The sequence below is a fragment of the Antedon bifida genome, chromosome 8 (assembly GCF_963402885.1).
Source record: "Antedon bifida chromosome 8, ecAntBifi1.1, whole genome shotgun sequence".
In the NCBI taxonomy this organism is placed as follows: Eukaryota; Metazoa; Echinodermata; class Crinoidea; order Comatulida; family Antedonidae; genus Antedon; species Antedon bifida.
In genome coordinates, this window is record NC_136233.1 from 22,309,197 (window position 1) to 22,332,398 (window position 23,202).

The following is a 23,202-nucleotide window of genomic DNA, read 5'->3' on the forward strand; positions in this document are numbered from 1 at the left end:
ATTTCTCCTTCAGATCTCATTATAGATCTTTAAATATTTTATAAGTGATAAATTGTATGAGAGTTCTTGTGTACTGTACTGTATACTGTACAAGTTGATTGAGTTCAGTGCTTAGATATTTTAAGTACTAAATGCCTCTCCAATGAATTCATTTTAACTTTGATTTTATTATGATACTTGTATTGTCAGCTGTATTAAGACGGAGTTGGGTGTCTGTAGGAAATTAATTTTGAATCTGAAGAATCTGCAGTGATACAGATTACTGTAGACATAATTTTGGAAATTTTGGATGAGGAGGAGGAGGAGATAATCAAATGATTTCATAAACTGGTTAAAAGAGTAAATATGTACTATAGTGACAGTACTGTGCAGTAAATCACCATTGCGCCACCTCAATTAAATGAAGTGGCGTAAGAGGCTGGCGGGTCGTGTCAGACCCTTTAGTAGCCTCCTTCATCTTCTTTAAACGTTTCTTTTGACATGATAATTGTAATCATTATTCTCCCATTAAAGCTCAAGTACAATCACTGCGATCATTCCCCAATACAATAAAAAACAAAACTTGATTAATTGAATGTACAGTAGTTCGTGTTATTTTTAGAAATTATTCAGCTATAGAAACTGTTTATTTGGGGATAAGTCCTTTTCAAAAGCAAATTACAATAGGTTTTCTCGTGTTGAGTTTCACTATCAATCTGTACTGTACTTAGTGGAACGCAACTGATTAAATTACCTATTAAATGTTATTAAATTCTATATTAATCATGCAGTTGTGTAGTTAGCTGATTGAAGCTTAGATTTGATTTCTTTGTGTGAATATACAGAGAGTATTTGTAGCCACACCCTTGCTGTAATTATAAACAGAGTAAAATGTAGCCACACCCTTGCTGTATTAAACAGTAAACTACAACCACACCCATGTCATAATAAACACTGGTTTCATACAGTAGTCTAGAAAAATTAATTCTAATATGGCCAAAATGCCAATTATTAATACTAAAAAATAGTTGAGGTATTCAATAAAAAAAATGGGACTGTAAAATTATTTTGTATGTACTGTATAGTACTGTATTCAATAATATTATTGTTGGTCTTATATTGTAAGTAGGTCGTTACAGTACAGTATCTTTTAATTAAACTGGTACATTTGCCGTGGTATACAGTAAACAGTAGTCTACAGTGTATATTAGTAGAAATTATTAAAATTATGTACTGTAGTATTTTATAGTTCTATAGTATGTTAATAAAATGATACTGTACTAATACGGCTTTACCACGTTGAAACACCGGTTCTCGTCAGATCACCGAAGTTAAGCGACATTGGGCCTGGGTAGAGCTTGGATGGGAGACCATCTGGGAATATCGGGTGCTGTATATGGAGCTGGGGTCCCGTTAGGCATTTGAAATATAGTATTCTGCCTTTCCTCTGGTGAAGGTGGGCACTGGACGAGAGTATCAAACCTGTTAGTGGTGGTAATTATCGCTGTTGGTTTCGATTTAATAAAATAAAAATAAGTATAACGCAGGATAACTAATTTTAAATGTTGAAACTACTGTACAGATATATACAATTAACTGCAGGGATGGTACTGGACTGTATTAAGTACTTGACGTAGTTACAGAAAGTCTTAACTAAATGTTGAAAGAAAGCCATGAATATTAATCTAACAAGTGGAGATGAATGAATAACTAAACCATTGTAAGTTTATTTCAGTCAATTTGACAGAAGTTTATTGTTCAGTACAGAAAGAAATGCTGCAACTTTTCCTACGAACTGGCTTTGTAGATAGAGCTCAATATAGGCTAATATAGGCTCAATGTTCATTTTATAGACTACGTTGTTGGCCTCATACAGTACAGTACTGTAGAAATGTAATTCAGACATCAAAACCAAATTGTGGTGAAATAAACATTTCACTCTGACCTTTAACCTCTGTAGTAGCAGTGCTTTGGTGTGTTTAGAGGTTTATCTCAAGTTCCTTCCTCTTTTCTAATTTGAGTTGAATACTTTGAATAGATTGAAAAGACCAGAGCGATCAATGCACATAAAAAAAACAGAGAATCCCTGGTTGGCTAGCCACATTTTTGGAATTCCAAAGCAATGAATGAAGTGTTTTTATACTAACTTGTTGATCTTTTTTAATTTTCCTTTCTATAGTGTGTAATTGATATTCAGTAAGAAAGAAATAGAAACAGTGTTTAGTATTATTATTTTATAATATATTTATTCAATGTTCTACATTATCTGAAGTGTACAGTATTGCTTGGCATTTAATCCTTTAACAACACTTCTAAACAGTAATTTATAAAAATGTTATTTTCTCAAAATAAATAGTTTATTAAAATGCATGACATAAGTCTGTACTTGTACTACTGTAAGTATTCAGAAAGTTCTGTATAGTTATACAAACAAAATAGACTGGAATTAACTGTAGGCTACTGGATAGAGGTCGGCTGGTAGCAGAATGTTTGGTATCCAGCTTACTACAGTAATTGTTAGTCTAGGCCTACAGTATTTCATCAATAGAGTTCAGTATACAAGAAGAAACTGAAATTCTGGGGGATGAAGACAAGGGTGTTCTAAAAATGGTGACATTAATTAGTATGATGGATCAGAATGTCATATCTTTGTATGATTATATAAAATTGGTTTTAATACAGTAAATTGTTTTTAGTGCAGTATATGCATGTTGGAGTATATCTCTTCCATGATTTGACAGATCTATAAAATAAAGGAAGTGATTGTGTCAATTGTTACCTTGGTTATGACCTTGAATGGTAAGGTCAAGGAGTTGGGAAATACTAGGATTTTGTATAATTATAAGTATATAGTGGGGTCAAAGGTCAAATAAAGTCCTACTTACAAAAAATAGATGATTTGGTAATTCTATTTGACTGTTTACATAGAGTACAGTAACCCCTTTTGTAGACTTGAAGGAGTTGACATATTATGACCCCTATGCAACCCTACAGGAAGGTGTGTACAGTAATAGAGGTACATTATCCAGAAAATCTTTAGTGTGTAAAAAATGATATCTAATCATCTTTGCTGAGTAAATAACAATTTGTCTCTTACAGTACTTTCAATCATTATTCTGCAGTTGATTGTTAGAATATCTTCAGCACTTGAGAAAATACTGTTAGTTTTGAAATTGTAGAAGAAAACAGGGTTAATCTTTAGTACAGGTGTGTGTATACAGACAAATTAAAATAGATGGTGTTAATGGAGTTATAAATAGATGGTAAGTAAGGCGTTGAAAGCCAGCCAGATTGGATATAGAGTAGGCCGGATTGGATATCACCAATGAAAATAAGATCAAACTGTGTGTTGGTAACACCTGCACATGTTTCTTTTTGCATCTTTTTTACATTCATTGATACTGTACTGTACATACACCGTATTTTTGACTGGAGTCTGCTTTAATAGGGTATTGCTAAATACCACAAACCCTGCAAACATAAAAAAAAAAGAAGTCCCATCGAAACCATAATATGGAACAGAAAACAAGTACAATGGAAAGGCATAGTTTGGAGATGCATAAATTGTGATTGACTTTACCCATCCATCCAAACTAATTTAACATAGTATTTACACAATATTACTGTTGCCTATTTATTATTTATAGTGTTTATTTCGTGCCTAGCTTACCTGGATAAAACAACAATAGCCTATTCTCCTCGAAATATAACTTGAAAAGAAAATAAATGGAACACCCCTCTCCACAAATGGTATACAGGTACATGGTTCACGAACTACTGTTTGCCATCAAGTGGGAGCATTCCCACAAAAACCAACTACTGTATCATTTCTTTTCGAGACAAGGAAGAACATTATATAGAACCTTCATTTTACGTACGGTATGTAAAATCCAGGGAATGTAAAATCAGGGTACGTAAAACACAGGTTCTACTGTACAGTGTTTGTTGAACAAAATATACATTTTGTTTATGGTAACTAAACAATGATAAAACTAAACCTGGTGATATTGTTAGCACCTAACCTGTGCTTAGAACGTTATTGTTTACCATATTGAAACACTAAGTACAGTATGTGTTTATAGTCATCGTTGATAGTATGTAAGTGTTGTTATATATTATATTTCATAGATGTGGAAGGTGCGTGTTTACAATATCATGTCACTAGGTAATTGGTCATTGATGGTGTTAAAGCGTTTTAGAACACATTACAAATTGTATGTCTGTACAGTCAATAGCGTATGACACATCTTAGTATTAGCGGAAAACGAGTTTGAGCGTTCCAAATTTAGGATTGTATCAAATCAAACGCGTCTCCTATGATGTTAACAAGAAGTGTCCCAAAGAATTAAACTCGTACTGTAACCATAAGCGTTTCCCTGTGTCTGAACACTTTTTTTTTTTATCTGCGGTTGATACTCTGCCCTACTATCACGGTTCATACGACTGTATATACTGTACTTGGTATTAACATAGCCTTAAGCATGTTGAGTAATTTTAAGTCATCAATACCGGTCAGTTACTGTACATTTTAAAAAGATTTAGGCAAATAGATTTAATGAAGTTAATTATATACTGTAATGACCTATTTTATATTCCAAGAACAATATTGATGATGTCATCAGTTTGTATATTGTCATCGGTTTTTAATTATACCTTATGGTATAAAAAACCTGAAATATTTACAAGCAACAACAAATGTGTGATTAGCATCTTATGAATGAAAAGACAATAGAGAGTAAATAACAAAGAATAATTGATAATGAACATGATTGTTGAAAAGGAAAGCTGTATAGGTTTAGATGCGCATCAACGATTGTATACAAAACGTTTATTATTTTAAGCTGGTGTCGCTGACCGCAACACAACCTAGTTTATGTACGCTTAACGTACATGCTTAACATACATGCTTAACGTACTGTACATGCTTAACTTAACGCAGTAGTTTATATGCCTCATCCGGCATTCATGGAATTAATATTAATAAAGTCCATTTTTATCGCCATGTTGATATCTAATGTGTCATGATATTCAAGTTATTTTCATCCATATTGCATTATTTGTTATTGCAAATAAAACGTCAGATACACACTATCATTTATTATCTATTTAATATTCTATCGGCTTCAAGTTAATGAATTACTCATTTTCTGTGAGTTCCACTGTAAACTTTTGTGTGCTGTACTTAGACTCATTGAAGACAAACACCAATTTTAATAACATATGTTTTACAACCAAATATTTATCCTATTACTGTACACTGTCCCACGATTTTTATTTATTTATACAATATAAATTGTGTCATTGAATATTTGCAAAACATAAAAATAAAAATTATTACAAGAAACAGATCTCTTTACGGTTTATATTTGTGTGAAGTTTAATTACAAGTTTGTGACGATAAGCAATATTTAAAAAAAAAACATTATCCAAAAACTGAATCACTGTGCAGTGTGTCATATACAGTATTCACATGAATGATAGAATCCATTCTATTGTCACTGTCTGATTACAAGATGATATAGCAATTATGATTATGACAAGATTGTAGATAAACGTTAATATCAATTAAAATATTTTGACATATATTTACAAATGATTTTTTACTTTTGATTCAGGAAACAAATTGATTAAAGAATAAATCCTTTTAAATAACATGACATGATACATCAAACATTAATTGACATTGATTAAACACTGTAACTTGAATGTAATTATGGGAAGAGTAGGGTTACATGACGTATTCAATTATAGCTCATCCTTTGATGTTTGATTTAAACAGGTGTATAGTATGCTAATGAGGTACAGGTGTTCAAAAGATATTACTGTATTTATCTTAGTGTTAACAAAATTAATAATGGATAACATCATAGAGATATTATAGTAAATATATATATATCATATCTCTATGATAACGTGGATTATATAGTGACTGAAAGATATTAAACAAAAACACCTACAGTACAATATATCTTTTTGACAAAATGCATTCGACCATCATAACAAACAGTATACGGATACATTTTATAAAACCTGAAGTTCCGGTGTCTCTATAAAAGGAGTAATTACTGTATACAGTACACACCATGGGTAGTTTAAACTACATAAACCAATAGTGGTGTTAGTAGTCTGTGAGTGCCTCTTTACCAGGATAAACAACCCTCCCACCATCCCCGCAATCAAGTAGCGAAATGATGATGTTCACACATGAGGGCGTTGTTGCGGACTAGTGCATTATGGTACAGGGGTATTCTAGGAACTTTCTATTTTTGTATGTAAGCTCTCCCTCTAGAGAGACAAACTTGCCTGTTTGCCTCAGTAAATAGAATGCTATGAATAGAAGAAAGTATCTCATACACATTATGGATATTGACACAGCTTTGAGCATAAGCTGTGCTGTGACAATTGACGGCTACAGGATAATGCTAATGTTTAAATGAGATATTGAACACCTTTTGTGAAGGCTATAATTGCGGAATATTTGACTTGATGACTACAGTAGTGAAATATGTCTGTAGGGAATTGAATATGATACTAAACTGGTAACGTTATCGTTATTATTGTCACTTAAAGAAAATGATTTGATGTTGAACCTTTTATTGTTGATAATAATACTGTATACAACTAATTCTTAATATTGTAGTTTACAATTTAATTTAATAGTTAATGAGTTGGCTCTAAACGCTGACTGGTCAGAAAAATCCTATTTGAAAACGTCGATTTAAGCGGTAAAAATTGCATAAAAAATTTCGAAAAACCTAATATATATCTTATTATAGCTAAACAATCATCACAAATACTCAAATAGGTGTTGACATTTCTGCTTTAATAGCTTAAATTTATTTTGATTGCATTTACTGTTGATAAGAAGTCAATCGATATTTTTTTGTTACGATTAACTTGTAATTTTCCAGGTCCCAAGTGTGACTTCTTCTTTTATAATGATCAACGTTTTTTAAAATTAATGTTGTAAACTGGTTTCTAATTATATATTTTTATGATCCGGCAATTTGTAAACAAATCTTGTGCCTACAGTAGATAGTAAAACCGTCTACTGTACCTACTATACTGTATTTAAACCCAAAGCATGGTATAAACTAAATAACCATTACAGTAAGATCCATATCTATAACCAAAAACTGCACTGCATTAATAATAATATGCAGTAATTTGATAGAAATTAATTTTGTTTTCATATTTTGTTTTTAGGTGCAAAGGATTGTTATACATGTAGGCTAAATCAGAAGAGTTACAAAAAGGGCCATCTCCATGGAGCCTTACATTAATGACCCATTCGGTAAGTAAAACAAAAATAATAGGTAAGTAAGGTAATTTTAAGTCCGAAAGTATGAGGAATCTACTGTAACACAACCTGTTTGAGATCTTGACATTATTTGTGATCTTGACCTTAGTGCGATCTTTACCTTATTGCGATCTTGACGTTAATTGTGATCGGGACCTTATTGCGATCTTTACCTTATTGCAATCTTGACGTTAATTGTGATCGTGACCTTACTGCGATCTTTACTTTATTGCGATCTTAACATAAATTGTGATCGTGACCTTACTGCGATGCTTTACCTTATTGACCTTTTTTGATCTTTACCTTGTGATCTTGTTGTCATAGGTGGTCAGCTGATCCAGCGGTCTGTGATCGTTCAGAAGGATGAAAGAGGCTACGGACTGACAGTTAGCGGTGACAATCCAGTGTTTGTGCAAAATGTTAAAGAATGTAAGTTAAATTGAGCATGCTCAGTATAGATTGTTGATCAGCAAAATAAACTATAAAGGCAGACCGTTGCCAATCAAAGTTCCATCTTTGACATAAATATAACACTAGGCATATCCAAGTGTGTTAAGGAGATCTGTAGGTCCTTGGATTCCACGCTGTTTCTATACGAGCAGTGCGAGTAGATTTTTTTTTAGCAGTTGAGGAGCTCATAAGCGACCAGTCGAATATGCCTAATGTAATATGATTATCTCTCAATTGATTGTTCTGGACTTTGAACAAGTGCTCGTTTGTCCTAATGTTTATCGTCTGGACTTTTAAGACAGCCGTTTTATTTTATATACCAAAACATCAAAACAAACATATTTAGAAACATATATTCCATCAGCTATCAGGTTGTATAATAGAGATTTCAAACGCTAGTCCACTTATTACTCTTGTTTCTGTTACATTTCCCTGTTTATTATTTATTTTAGTCTTGTAATTTATGTTATATTCATACTAACTCGAGTGTACCTAAGGAACCATATCTCATAACTATATATTTTTGCCATTGTGACAAAGTTTTATCGTATCGTATCGTAAAAAATATTTCCAATTTACCTACTGTAATTTTGTACAGAAATTGAATCAGAGTGTAATAATGTGCTCAATGTCTGCCTATGTTTACCTATACATCTTAATTATGGGGATTTGTTTACACTTACTCTATTGCAAACATCTAGAGGGGTTGACAATTTATCAGGTGTGGGATAATGTTAAGACATTAATTGATTGTTATACTCTGATGTGATGTATGACTCATCCACGTAAAGAGTAGAGTGTTCATGGAATTCATTAAGTACTTCTTGTTAACTATCACTAATCAAAACTGATGTATTACATTATCTTCATTAAAATTAGAAAGGACAAATTTTATTTTCATTTTTTAAAGAAGAAATGATTGTGAAAAAAAAATTGAAACAATCCATCGTTCAATTGTTTGAAACTAAATACTTTTAGACAGTACCTTACAGCAGCCACTCCCTCACAGTAGCCACTCCTTCAATGCAGCCACTCCCTCACAGTCGTCACTCCCTCACAGTCGCCACTCCCTCACAGTCGCCACTCCCTCACAGTCGCCACTCCCTCACAGTCGCCACTCCCTCACAGTCCCCACTCCCCCACAGTCCCCACAGTCCCCACTCCCTCACAGCAGTCAAACCTCTCAAACACATTGTTTAACATTGAAATGTTCCTCAATTGTATGTAGTATTTTAAAACATTCTTAATATGTTATTTCCTTCATAGATGGTGCTGCATACAAATCAGGTGTGCGTCAGGGAGATAGAATAATAAAGGTAGGTAAACAAAAACAATTGCTTAAACATATCTTTATGATTCTTTATTTATTTTCCCATTTTGTTCTTAAGCTCTGTCTACACTATCAAACTAGTTTGACAAAAAGGTGTCATGTGTCCAAATATGGTAGTGATATGATGTCATCGTGTCCATATATGGGCACATCACATTTTTTGTTGCATAAAGTTTGTGTAGACAGAGCTTAACACTGTCCATCAATGCTTTGGTGTATCACCATGTAGCTGAGCTACAGTATATAGGAACCAAACTAAAATCGTGATTAATAAATAAACTTGGTCAAAGGTCAAATAAAAGTATTACCAAATTGTCTGGAGAATTATGTCACAATCTGGAAATAAAAATTAAATTAATTTTTTTCTGTATTTTACTTTTACACGCATCATTTCATTGGCTTAATTTTACCATTGGGAACTGAGCCTAGACATGGGAACACACTTACTGTAGGTCATCTGGAGTTTTAGCCAGACAAAATGGCAGCTGCCAGTTTTTTGTTTGTTTTATACACAACAGCCTCAACTGTTGGAAGAATACCATTTTAAATACCGTATTTTGAAAGAATGGTGATTTCTTTTTTAAAAACTGGTTTAAATAAAAGAACTAATTTTAAATAATTTTAAAAACCCCTTTGATTCTAGTCTTCATATAAAAAAACGTGGAGCAATTTTTAGCAGCAACTCGCTTTTTAAAGAAAAACCAGTTTTAAGACATTTTTCAATCGCAGTATACAGTATTTCAAACACATACTTTCTAAAGTTTAAAGAGTCTTTTAAAAGTACTGTAGTGGTGGTACTTTATTTTGTTCTGTAAATATTCTGCTTCTATGTCATAGTTAGGATTTGAACCCAACACCCTCCATGTTCAAGCAGGATGTCAAACATTAATCTACACTGCCACTATTGTTTTTTTCTGAATGGTTGTAGATCAATTGATAACTCTGTCAATGTGCTTACTTATCGCAACATGAGGTCAAAGTTCATTACAAAGTATTGGCTTGTAAACTACGGTACATAAATGATGAATGTTACTTACAACATTCTCTCAGTTACAATCACTTTAACTAATGTACTACTATCAATAAAATCTGGCTTTTATTGCTGAAGTTTAAAACAAAAAGCTTTCTTAGAACATATAATTGCAGATAAAACCAAGAATTTGTGATAAAACATAAGATACTAATTAATTTGATGGATTAGCTTATTAGGTGTAGTTTACTTGATTGATGACGATCTGTTTAAATATAATCCAATAAACTAAACATCATCACTTGTTAGTGACAGTTAAATCCTATCAAACTGTGTTATTATATTAATATTTAGTCTCTGTGTCATCAAATTTAAACTGTCGGTAAGGTACAGTACACCATAATTAGGACTTTTAGATAGACATGTGGACGCTAACTGATGACGAGATTGTACTAAGTTGAAGTTGAGTAATGGTCACTACCTTGTAATGTGTTAAAGGAGACGTCATCATTGGACCATGTTTACGTTTATCTAAATAAAATGTGTGGAAATAACCTGTATGTCTTGCAGCCTAACTGGGCTAAATTGCGCACAGTAGTGTATGATGTACATGACAATGGTCATGTCGGGGCTAAATTGCGCACAGTAGTGTATGATGTACACGACAATGGTCATGTCGTACAGCTGCCATTAAAACGACACGCTTTCGTTTGTCCACGACAATGGATGAGATGGACCAGTACACCGGGCTACTGTAACCCCAACTTTTCCAAAAGATGCACTGTTCTTTACCTCCAGTTTTACTTTTAATTCTGCAGTATATCCATCTAACCCATGGTTGAGAATAACCTTGAACATCTGTCCATTGTTTGAATATGGTTACTGTACATCCCCCTTGTTTACAGTATCTAATAACTTAGTTCAGTTGACTTTAGTTTCTTTGATATTCATTGTTTGATTGTGCCAAAATATCAAACTATTTTATTTCATAATGGTTTTCAGTCCTTCCACTTCTTTTCTTGTTAGACCTGCAGCTGGCATTATGAATAAATTATCCTATAGTAATCAGTAGTTTGCTAAAGTACAGTAACATTCCATACTTACAATTCACCAAAATTCCACACTATTATCTGATAATTGTGTCAGACATTTCAGGTAAAAGTGTTGTGGTAAAATATTTGTGACTATTTTGTGATTTACTGTCTAGAATGATGTCAATATTGACATGTCTGTTGAACTTTGACTCAATTTATTGACCCCTAACAGCAGTCTGGTTAGATTGTCTTGAAATAGTTAGGTTGCTATTACACACTTTACATTCAAGCATGTTTTCTTGAAGTCCTTTTTATCTTAAGTTCCCTTGGTATTTTAATTACTTTAAAACATTTATTGAAGAAATCCTTTTCAAATTATCAAAAACTCTCCCTTACCAAACCTCCACATCTTTCTAGTCCACCAAATGGCGCTTATTTCTAATATTTTCCAAACTGCCATATTTTTTCTGCATAAACCTAGCCCCTTAATATAGCAAGCCCTAAGCCTTGTCTACACTATCAAACTTCATTTGACAAAAAAAGTGTGATGTGTTCATATATGGACATGATGATGTCATATCACTACCATATTTGGGCACACCGCTTTTTTGTCAAAATAGTTTGATTAGTATAGATAGAGCTTTATGCAAAGCGGCTAGCTATGTGATGGGGCTGTAAATTCTGTGACATTTTGAATTATGACATTGACTAGCAATAAAAATGTGTCACTCATGACAAGCATAGATAAAGATGGCTCCCTCGTGTTTATGTATAAATCATTCTATTTTACTAGTGTAATTTGAGGAGGTACAGTAGAATGGCAAAATAAATATTTCAAATATTCTTTCATGAATACCTTTGAAGACAACCACCTAACATCCATCCAACATAAAAATCTTTTTATTCTGCTCCGAGTCTGGTATTTAGAACTGTAAATACAGTGTACCTTTGGAAGACGGCAGAAAAAAATGATAGTGGTACTTGAGCTTTAGGATACATTGGATTGTGACCTCATGTTTGGACCTGAGAATTTATTAAGTTATACAAATGGAATATTTTCCATCAGTATGTTTGCTTGGCGTTGAATGATTATCATTCCTTCATCCTTCCTCCCTTGGTGTAATGTTGGTTTGAAACCGAATAAGTAAGTACTTGCAGTACTTGATTGAAGAACCTGTTGATACAGACATCATCTGCCAGTTTTCTCTCATCTATACACATTTTATCATTCAGTGCACATATGGTAGAGACTAAAGGTCATATTTAGTATGCCCTTACCACCAATAGTTGGTACCTTACATTCTGCTTTATAGTACTGTACAGCACAATTCGTCCTGTTATTCATCACAAATTCACATAAACATGTTATCTGTTTACATTAAATGTATACACAGTAGGCACAAATAAAACCAAGGCTGTCAATTTATGTCTAATGTTGAAGTAGATACCATTTCTAAACCAATATTAGCTACCATTTCTAAACCAATATTAGCTACCATTATGGTACAGATAGAGGAGTATAACCACCAGTTAGTTACTACATGAATATCAAAGTTGTTTATATGTTAGTGTACACAGTAGGTATAAAAATGACCCAAGGTTGCTAAAATAGTCTAAAACCCAAAACAAACCCCCATCACTAACCAGGGACCACCTTAAACCAGATCAAACCCCATCACTAACCAGGGACCACCAAATCAAACCCCATCACTAACCAGGGACCACCTTAAACCAGATCAAACCCCATCACTAACCAGGAACCACCAAATCAAACCCCATCACTAACCAGAGACCACCTTAAACCAAATCAAACCCATCACTAACCAAGGAGCACCTTAAACCAGACCAAACCCCATCACTAACCAAGGACCACCTTAAACCAGACCAAACCCCATCACTAAACCAGGGAGCACCTTAAACCAAATCAAATCCCATCACTAACCAGGGAGCACCTTAAACCAGACCAAACCCCATCACTAACCAAGGACCACCTTAAACCAGATCAAACCCCATCAGTAACCAGGGAGCACCTTAAACCAGACCAAACCCCATCACTAACCAAGGACCACCTTAAACCAGATCAAACCCCATCACTAACCAGGGAGCACCTTAAACCAGATCAAACCCCATCACTAACCAGGGAGCACCTTAAACCAGATCAAACCCCATCACTAACCAGGGAGCACCTTAAACCAGATCAAACCCCATTACTAACCAGGGAGCACCTTAAATCAGATCAAACCCCATCACTAACCAGGGAGCACCTTAAACCAGATCAAACCCTATCACTAACCAGGGAGCACCTTAAACCAGACCAAAGCCCATCACTAACCAGGGGAAAACCAGATAAAACCCCATCGCCACCTTAAACAAGATCAAACCCTATCACCACCTTAAACCAGATCAAATCCTATCATTACCTTAAACCAGATCAAACCCCATCACCACCTTAAACCAGATCAAACCATATCACCACCTTAAACCATATCAAACCCTATCACTACCTTAAACCAGATCAAACCCCATCACTAACCAGGGACCACCTTAAAATGTCTGCCACTTGTTGAAATTCAAGATACAATAGTGTTCCACAATGATTTGTATGCTGCTATTATTGTAGTGTAGATTACTGTATTCTCCTGGGATTTGTAATATTGTATTGTTTAATTTAGTCCACTTGGTTTCCCAAGGTCAGTAGATCAGATATCATATCCTCCATTATGAATAATTTTTACGCATTATAACTGTACATAATCAATAATTTATATTTTAATTCAGATTATTTTGCTACTGTACTGCCTTGCCAACCACTGGTGGCTCATAATACAAACAAGGACATATCAAAAATCGTGAAGCCTAAACAATTTTTTTGATATGAAGGACACTATTAAACATTCCCTTATTGTAGCTAGCATGTGAACAAAACATTGTTTCATTTTTTCAGATTTCTTTTATTGTATTGAAATGAAATAATTTAGTTTTTTTAAATTTATTTTCTAATATTTTTCAGATTAATTTTTAGTTTCACATGTTGCCATACTTGTCTAGGATGGTGTAGTTCAAACAAATCTTAGTGAGTGATTTACAAAAACATGCATATTGACGGCAGAACATCAATGCCTTATTATAATACATATAAACAGATTATTCCACTCACTACTGTATCCTGCTATCATATATCATATAGCTAGGCTAAACTGTATATAAGTGTCTGTTGTATTGTAGGTATATAACTTCCCTTTTATGCACTATTGATAATGATATCAACCTTGGATTGCTTTCAACCACCTTGGCCTTGTCATCAGTAAGGAAGTGATGTATAACAATCCATTCTATTGAATACAACAATGCAATAGTATTATTACAATCCATTCTATTGGATACAACAATGCAATAGTAGTAATATTCAATGATAAGTATACTGTACTACCGTTATTTAATGTAATAGAATTTAGTTAGTGTATTCTTATAATTGATATTTGTAATACAGACAAACACCTATTAAGTGGACACCTTTTTAAATGTGATAGTCGTATCCCCTGAATAAATGTTGTTCGGGAGTGTTAATTTCACTGGAAAGTTCTCCCTAATAGGGGTGTCTCCTAAATTAGGGTGTCCACTGAATTATGGTATCCTCTGAATTGAGGTATCCCCTGAATATGGATGTCTTAAAGGAGGGTTTGTACTGTATGTTTGTCTAGTACTGTGTTGTATACTTATACTATACACATAGAACAATGACTTGATAGATATACATTTTGATTTAATAAAAAAAGAAAACATAACACAAATCATCAGAAACCATTTTTAAAAGTGAAATAAACACGTATTCGCAGTCAAATAATCAAACTTTGACCTCAATATCAGTGAGTTTGTTTAGATTAACCAATCAGTACAGTTGCTATCAATGTCAATGCCAGTATACGTGCTACAATGGGTGACAGTTTTAGACTTTTATCATTTCATCACCCTAACCTAGACACACTTGGGCTGACCAAAAAAGATTTCACAAAAGTCTGATTTTTATAAATGTATTTTTAGTAGAAAACACAATGCGAGATCATTGTGAATTTCAGTTTTTGTTTGGAGAGTATCTGGATTTCAAAAGTCTGGCTTTTGGGGCAGTACACTGTATTAAAGATGTACAGTATTGTCTCCCAAAAACATGAAAAATGAAGAATTTAATCAGACTTTGAATAGGTTGTTTTGTAGTTTTAATCAAGTTAATCCCTTCCATAAAAAAAAATATGTTTTCTCACATAAAAGTGGTCAAATTCAACCAAAAACCCATTGACTATTTTTGCTTTGAATTACAGTTTTTTCAGGTAAATAAATGTTTTTTCAATTCAATTTTTGTTCAAAGTGGATAACTATTATGTGACATTAAAATGGCATATTCAACAAAAACAAACATTTTCAGGAGGACAATATACAGTTCTTCAAGATCAAGCAAAATTGATTTGTTAAGAAAAGAAAATTGTGAATTTTATCTGTTCCAGGTTGGCAAAATAATGCAAATACCTGTATTAAAAACTTTAAACAAATTACTAATTTCATTATGTCATACAGACAGGTAATCTTATTAATAAAATGTTAGCAATCTTTATATTAGTAAAATTGCTAACACTATCAATTCGGTATGAATGACCTCATAGAACGATCCCTGTGGAAATTGGCCCCGTCCCCCGGGGAGACAAACAATAAACACATAGCCTATACAGGAAACTAGTGCTGAGGATGATAGCGCTATCATGTGAGTGTATAGCCCGCTACGTTGTTCTTACACATTTGACCTACCTACCAATTTGTCACTTTTTTAAAATAAGTTATTTTCTTATTTATTCATTTATAATAATAATAACTGTATTGTAAAAAAAAATAATCTATAATTTTTTTTTTCGTTAAGAGACATCCTGTATAGCAGTTTGATGAACAAAATCAAATATTTAGTTTTTCATTTCAAACACATGCATGTTCATAAACTGATTTAGTTTACAATTTTTGGACAACTTTATTTTAAAACAACAAAGAAATAAGCATCGCTATTAAAGAAGTAGGCCTATAGTGTGACTCCTATTCACAAACAACCACACAATATACATGTCACTGTAATGTGCAAACATCATATAACCTGTAAACTAATGTTTAAAAAATGTAATAAATTCATGTATTTTAATCTAGAATATTAATCATGATCGTGTGGCCTGGTTTAATTGAATTGATTAACCATAAGTGGAGATAGCCTGTACAAAGTTGACTGTAAAAGCAGTACTGTTGTTTCCTTGTTTGTTAATCATTAATGATGGTGTAGGGGCAAGGTTCTGTAGTAGACAGACTTAAATTGTTTAGCCTAACCTGATATCAATGCTTTACATTGTCTATAGTCAACTTGACACCCCTAACTACACTTGACTTTAATGTATTGTCCCCAAAACATGGAAAATAAAGATGAATAAAAATTGGCTATAAGTATTTTGTAGTTTTAATATAGTTATACACTTTTACATTTAATGAAAAAAATGAACAAAATATGATTTTTCTTTTAAAACAGACAAAATAACCATCTTGTTTTTTCTGTTATGTTTTGCTTTTATGCCATTTTAAAAAATTGCATAGTTTTTATATAGTTATACACTTTTACACAATGAAAAACAATAAACAAAAACAATAAACAAAAACAATAAACAAAAAACAAAAACAATAAACAAAATATGATTTCGCATTTTAAAAAAGACAATTACGTGTATAATCATCTTGTTTTTTTTCTGATATTTTTCGCTTTTTTATGCCATTTTAAGAAACTTGGAATTTGCTTTAATAATCATACTGTGACATATGACGGTTGAAAAGTGCAATAATTTCTAGGTTTAAGAAATATTACTTTATGTGGCTCATAAAAAATTAATATTGAAAACAATGAAACAGAAATGATACAACATTTATAATCCTAATTGTGTATATGAATAAAAGAGTTTTGAATTTGACCTAGTATTGTATAAAGGTCATAGAACCCCCTTATCGACGTCGTTAAACTAAGGTAGACATAATTTCCCCCTTCGGTAAATGAACTCCGTAAATTACATGCCAGGCGCCATTCTTGTCAATTCCTTGTTTTTCCTTTGTTGTATAATACATCCCTTACTGCTAATGTAATCCATATTTCATTTCCATCTTTTCTTTTTATTCTTCCATTGTTTTCATTCCGTATTGTTTTGCTCCTTTATTCAAGATTTTTCTTGTTTTTTTTTCTTCACTGGATAAGGATATAAACAAGAAATAGTTTTACTGTAGGACGTAAAATGTTTAAATGTTGGTTTAAACTGGGGGCCAAAATATTTAGAAATACTAAAGGATAACTGAACGATAGGTGGTTGTAAAAGCATAGACTGGGTGTTAAATATTTATTTAGACGATAATATGTGATTGTTAACGCTTCTAAGGATTCATGACATTAAAAGCTATAGATAAATACCATCATACATATAACTACTATTTTAAATTTCTATCTTTTTCTTTGTCGTCAGGTGAATGGAACGTTAGTGACGCAGAGCAACCACATGGAAGTAGTCAACATGATAAAAGGTGAGGAGGTGGAAAAGTCTATAGCAGTCAGTCAGTTACTCACTTTACATTTAGAAATAAAAGATTCACCTCAACTCCCATCTCAACACTCCCATCTCAGCTTAACATTCCCAGCTCAACATACTGTAATTTTTCCATCTCAACATAAAACTTTCATCTCAACATAACACTTTCATCTTAACATAATACTTTCATCTGAACATAACACCCCCATCTCAACATAACACTCCCATCTCAACATAACACTCCCATCTCAACATAACACTCCCATCTCAACATAACACTTTCATCTCAACATAATACTTTCACCTGAACATAACACCCCCATCTCAACATTACACTCCCATCTCAACATAACACTCCCATCTCAACATAATACTTTCATCTCAACATAACACTCCCATCTCAACATAACACTCCCATCTCAACATAATGCTCCCATCTCAACATAATGCTCCCATCTCAACATAACACTCCCATCTCAGCATAACACTCCCATCCCAACATAACACTCTTAGTCTTAGCTCAACATAACACTTCTATCTCAACATAACACTTCTATCTTAACACACAGCTCCCATCTTGTGAATTGCTATCAAAGGACTAATTACCAATATTCTTATTTTTGTGTAGCTGGTTCTTTTGTGTCATTGACACTGCTAGGCCGCCCACCAGGATCAACTCAACCATTACCACCACCTCATCAACCAAATCAAAATGCATCGAATCGTGCAACAGTTTCAGGGCCTAGACCTGCCGCAGTAAGTATTGTAGTCAGCTTAGTGCAAATTGTATAGCCTGATGGCATACAGTAAGTATAGAAGCTAAAACTATGTAGAAATAAAATTGGCAAATAGAAAAATGAGCTTATTTATTTAGTTGTGAATATCTATTCTAGTCTATCTAACAATCTTAATAATTTATATTATTATATCAGATAATAATAGAGTAGACTATAGTGTGAACCATGTCAATATGACAATAAAACTTAAAAAATGTAAACTATAGTGTGAACCATGTCAATATGACAATAAAACTTAAAAAATGTAAAGACTACAAGTCACACACACAAGCCACAAGTCGATTTATTTGATCCAGGAAAAATATATCATAACTAATAGCAAACAATGTAGGACCAGGGAGACTTTCATTACCTTATAGACTAACATCCAAAAATACAAAATTATAAAAGTTATAAAATGTTTATTAAATACATTGCACCAGGAACATACTTTTAATGAACTTGTGTTCTGAAATATTTTACCTTTGAATTTGTGTGACTTTTAGTGAGAGTTTACAGTCATTAGGGTTGGAGAATGACAAGTGAACTCCCAGGTAAACAATAGGATGATTGTACTAATGATCTATACAGCTAAACAGTACGTGAGAAACACATGTTATCAACTGGTCATCTAAACCAGTGATTCGTTATCATGCGTGTTACTCAACGTTACAAATATCATGTGACGTATCTACCTTAGCACGGCTTGCACATAAAAATCCATCAAGATGATTAATCATCCGAGCAAACTCACTGACGCGTGTGTTTTAATTTTCACCAATAACTGTATTTAATTTTTATCTTCGAGACGTGATTATGACATCGCTTGAGCAATTAAGTGTAAAATGCACGTGGCGATTCATGAACTGTGTGTCACGTAACGTTCTTGTTAAGACGTCGTTTTTAGACTCGTCAATTTTTTTTGCATCAATTTTGTTGTTGGATTTATCACTTCACTGTGATTATCAATATTATATTTATAACAAATAGTGATTTATTGCGGTATTAGCATGTTAAACATGTTAATACTAATGGCATACTGTCTAAGTTTACAGAACAAAGCGCCTTCAGCATTTTAAATTTATTGAAAACATTATTTTCAATTGTGCATTTGGAATTATTATTTATTACACTATCTATGCTTTAATGCACTCTCATGATTTCATAATGTTCACAATTATGTTGTTTTAATAGCTAGTAATGTTTGCAATTTAGGCTTTTTTGCCGTATCAAGTTGAGGGCTCAATCACATGGTTTTCTGCATGCTTATTTTGATATTATACCATTACTTTACTATTATAATAGTATTCAATACATATCATTAATTGAATATTAAACTTTATGTTCCTTTGGTGTTTTTGGTTATATAATCTATTGCAGTAGAACACTTATTAAGGGGATACTCAGTGGCATAACGCGGGAGGCAAAAGCCCATGGTTTAGCACTCATAAGGGGCCCTCCAACGCTGGGTAGTTGCATTTGACTGCTCATGCTCCGGTGCCCCTGGGTTTATCCACCATGCAGGACACCTTTGGGACTGACAAAAGTGTCCCCTTAACTGGGATATCCCAAATGAGGAGTTCTATTGCATTTATTGATATATTATATATATATATTTTAATTGCTTGCGGGTGGTGCATTTTTTTTATCATTTCTTCTTTTCTTTCATTATGTCATCTCCATCCTTCCATTCTTTATCTTTTTTTAACAAAAAAAGCCTGAAAAAGATGCAGAGATGCGAAGTGAACGAGTGACCACGATGCGGAAGATGCTTGACCAAGAGAAGGAGCTCTATGAGGTAAGTATCATCAGCCATCATTTTAATCATTTTGTTTGTATTTTTAACGGCTGAAGTTAAGCTTTGTCTACACTATCAAACTTTATGTGACACAAAAATGTGATGTGCCTATATATGAACATGATGATGTCATATCACTACCATATTTGGGAATACCACTACCATATTTGGGCACATCACATTTTTTTTGTCAAACTAGTTTGATAGTGTAGACAAAGCTTTACATTTAGATTATTATTGCATTTTATACGGTAAACTCAAGGCAAGCGGACAATTTGAAAAATCTTTCAAAATAACAGTATGCAAATTTGTCTTTTATGAAATCCAGCAAATATTCTGAATATTTTGATCCAATTGTATCTGAATATGTTTTAGTTCAACAAAGTTAAAAGCCTAATAAAAAAAAATCATTTTTTGTTACTAATTTATATTTTATACATTTTTTGAATGGTCGCATTCAGTAGAAAATTACAATAATTCATCTAATCTCAGTCGTTCCTCAGTCCAACTGTTCCTAAAAACAATTTTAAACTACAATTCTCATTTGATGAATAACAATGCTAATAAAAAAAAATGAAATTGTTTTTATTAATGCATTAAATAAGGTAAGTTATATTTGATAATGCAATGGTACGTTTAAATGAACTGAAGCTAATTTACAATCCAAATATATCTGTGTTTGCATGTGGTATGTGTGTGAACAATTAAATCTATTTTTACTATTTTATTTATAATATTTGAGATTTTATATTCAATTTTACTGTCATACATTTGCTGTGTTTCATATCATTTGAATATTCTTATTATTCTTTCACTCATTTGAGAAAAATATTACTAATTTTGGAAAACATTTATTTGATTTTATTGTTTTGTTGAAACTGGCATTTACGTTTTGCTTTTAACATAAATATACCTGTCCCTTTTGATGTGTAACTGACCCAAATTCGGCTTTTTTTAAAACTAAAAATTTGTGTTAAGAGATGTTTTGATGAACAAATAATACAAATTGTCACATTTTGTGTACATATCAGTCTTTTTAACTGATTTAAAATGATGTACTTAAAAAAGCAAAGAATATCTATAGTATAACCTCTATTCAGGGGATATTTTAATAGGTATGTCCCCTGATTAGAGGTTGGGCTATTTCCGCTTACTCGTTTCATGAGCAGTATTCCGGAGGGGTTCTACTTACTGTAACTGTAGCTGACTACTACCATTAAATGTAAGCATGATTCAAAAGTTGCATGGATTGTTGCGAGGTAAACCAATATTACGCTTATAGTGCTCATACAACAAGAACACGCTAACAGTAAAATAAAAATGCCAGATAATTTTTTTTTAAATAAAAAGGTGAATTTTTAAAGCTGGCTTAAATTAGCAAACGAAAAATATCAAAAATTTAAAGGCTGATACATTCTTTACATTCTGTTGATTTTCAAGACAATGATTTTGAGGTCAGTTATTGTTATTTGTACAAGCAACACCCCCAGGTATCCAAGTATGCACTCATCATCATTCTATTATTTACAGGACATAGTTGTGGCTTTTAATTTTGATTGACAGTCCTGAAAAAATTGAAAACAAAAACATAAATGTTTTTGTAATACACTGCTAATTAACTGGAATTACATCTAAATTATTTTGTTTTTGTTGAAATAAATGTTTAAAAAATGTATACTTACTACAAATAAATGTGCTTAATTGGAAATGTAACATCTAAATTTAAATTTTATGTACTGAACTTTTTTTTTCTCGATGAAAAAAAAATTGTACAATAATTGATCTGTATTTTACAGAGTAAGCTATTTATTTGGATTTCAATTTTTGATTTACAATTATCAAATTTAATATAATTTGGAAGAAGTAAATGTATTATGATATATTACAATTTGAGTATACTGCCCTCTATATGTGATGTACTTTAGTCCTTGCCCAATTGTAACTAGTACAAGTTTGTACAGTAGATTATTCAGTTGTAAAACATTGATAAACTTCCATGGAATTTAAAGCGCTTTAAGTTTTGCTGACTGATTCTAATAACAGGTAAATGTTCACTCACTAGTACAGAGATTGATTAAAAGTTCTTAAGTTAGTTCTCAAGTTTTAGTCAATTTAGAAGTTATTCTCAATCTAGAATTTGACAAGTTAATTTTATCAGTTTGGAATTGATAAATGTTATCTGTCGAAGCAATAAAGATAGTTTAGTAATGTATACATCTGTCTTACTTTATGATTGTTTTTTTTCTTTATTAATTAGAGAAGTAATCTGTTTTTAGCAGTTATTATGTGTTTGTCAATAGTTAATGTTTAATTATTTAGCAATTAAAGATGATTATGTCAGTGCCATAATCATTATTAAGGGTGGGAACCATTGATCAGAATGTAATAAATAATATAATAATAATTATTTATTTATATAACAATTTCCTTCCGTTTTTAATCCTGGACGACAAGGACTAGGGAGTGACACTAATTCCTTAACTCTTACCTAAGTTGAACCTTGACCTCACAACTGTCCCTTTGACGCATGATTCATGCTGTGCCGAGTGAATAATATGGTTTCGTTTTTTAGCCAAATTTATACTGTGCAGATCACCACAGGAGGAATCATTCAAACAGTTTCTTTTTAACGCCCTTCAATTTAAAACAAGGGACCGTGTCAAAACTATTCTACTGCTGTTACTGCAGTATATTCAATTTGACTTGATTCCTAATATGAAATTTATTCACCAACTATTAAAATTATTTTTAGCTAAACATTTCATTCAATTTTAGCTTGTAACAACACTGGTGTATAGTGTGGGTTTAGCATACCCTGGGCATTTATTAATGGTCAACTTGGTGCATGTCCAAATTAGATTTTTTAAGGACCTTGGGGGTCATTTCTGTTGGTATGAAACTTGAAATATGTGAAGATACTAAATGGGTGTTGGTCCTTGTCAGTTATTTGCAAAGAGCCTTTTAACACTAGGTAAATT

General features: G+C 32.5%; 1 protein-coding gene and 1 pseudogene across 10 annotated transcripts in view; both read left to right on the forward strand.

Annotated features, from left to right (window-relative positions):
- LOC144850354 (rho guanine nucleotide exchange factor 12-like) overlaps positions 1–23,202 on the forward strand; it is a 79,893-nt gene that overhangs the window by 1,197 nt on the left and 55,494 nt on the right. For 9 of the 10 annotated variants that reach the window (XR_013614079.1, XR_013614078.1, XM_078707619.1 and 6 more), the window contains exons 2-7: positions 7,186–7,273; positions 7,604–7,708; positions 8,996–9,045; positions 17,588–17,645; positions 18,279–18,406; positions 20,144–20,224. Coding sequence is in view for 8 of the 10 variants with exons in the window: in XM_078707619.1 (XP_078563745.1) it covers positions 7,246–7,273; positions 7,604–7,708; positions 8,996–9,045; positions 17,588–17,645; positions 18,279–18,406; positions 20,144–20,224 (450 nt within the window). In the remaining 2 variants the exon portion in view is untranslated. The remainder of the gene's footprint in view (positions 1–7,185; positions 7,274–7,603; positions 7,709–8,995; positions 9,046–17,587; positions 17,646–18,278; positions 18,407–20,143; positions 20,225–23,202) is intronic. The other variant, XM_078707624.1, reaches the window with a different exon arrangement.
- LOC144851190 (5S ribosomal RNA) lies at positions 1,261–1,378 on the forward strand (annotated as a pseudogene).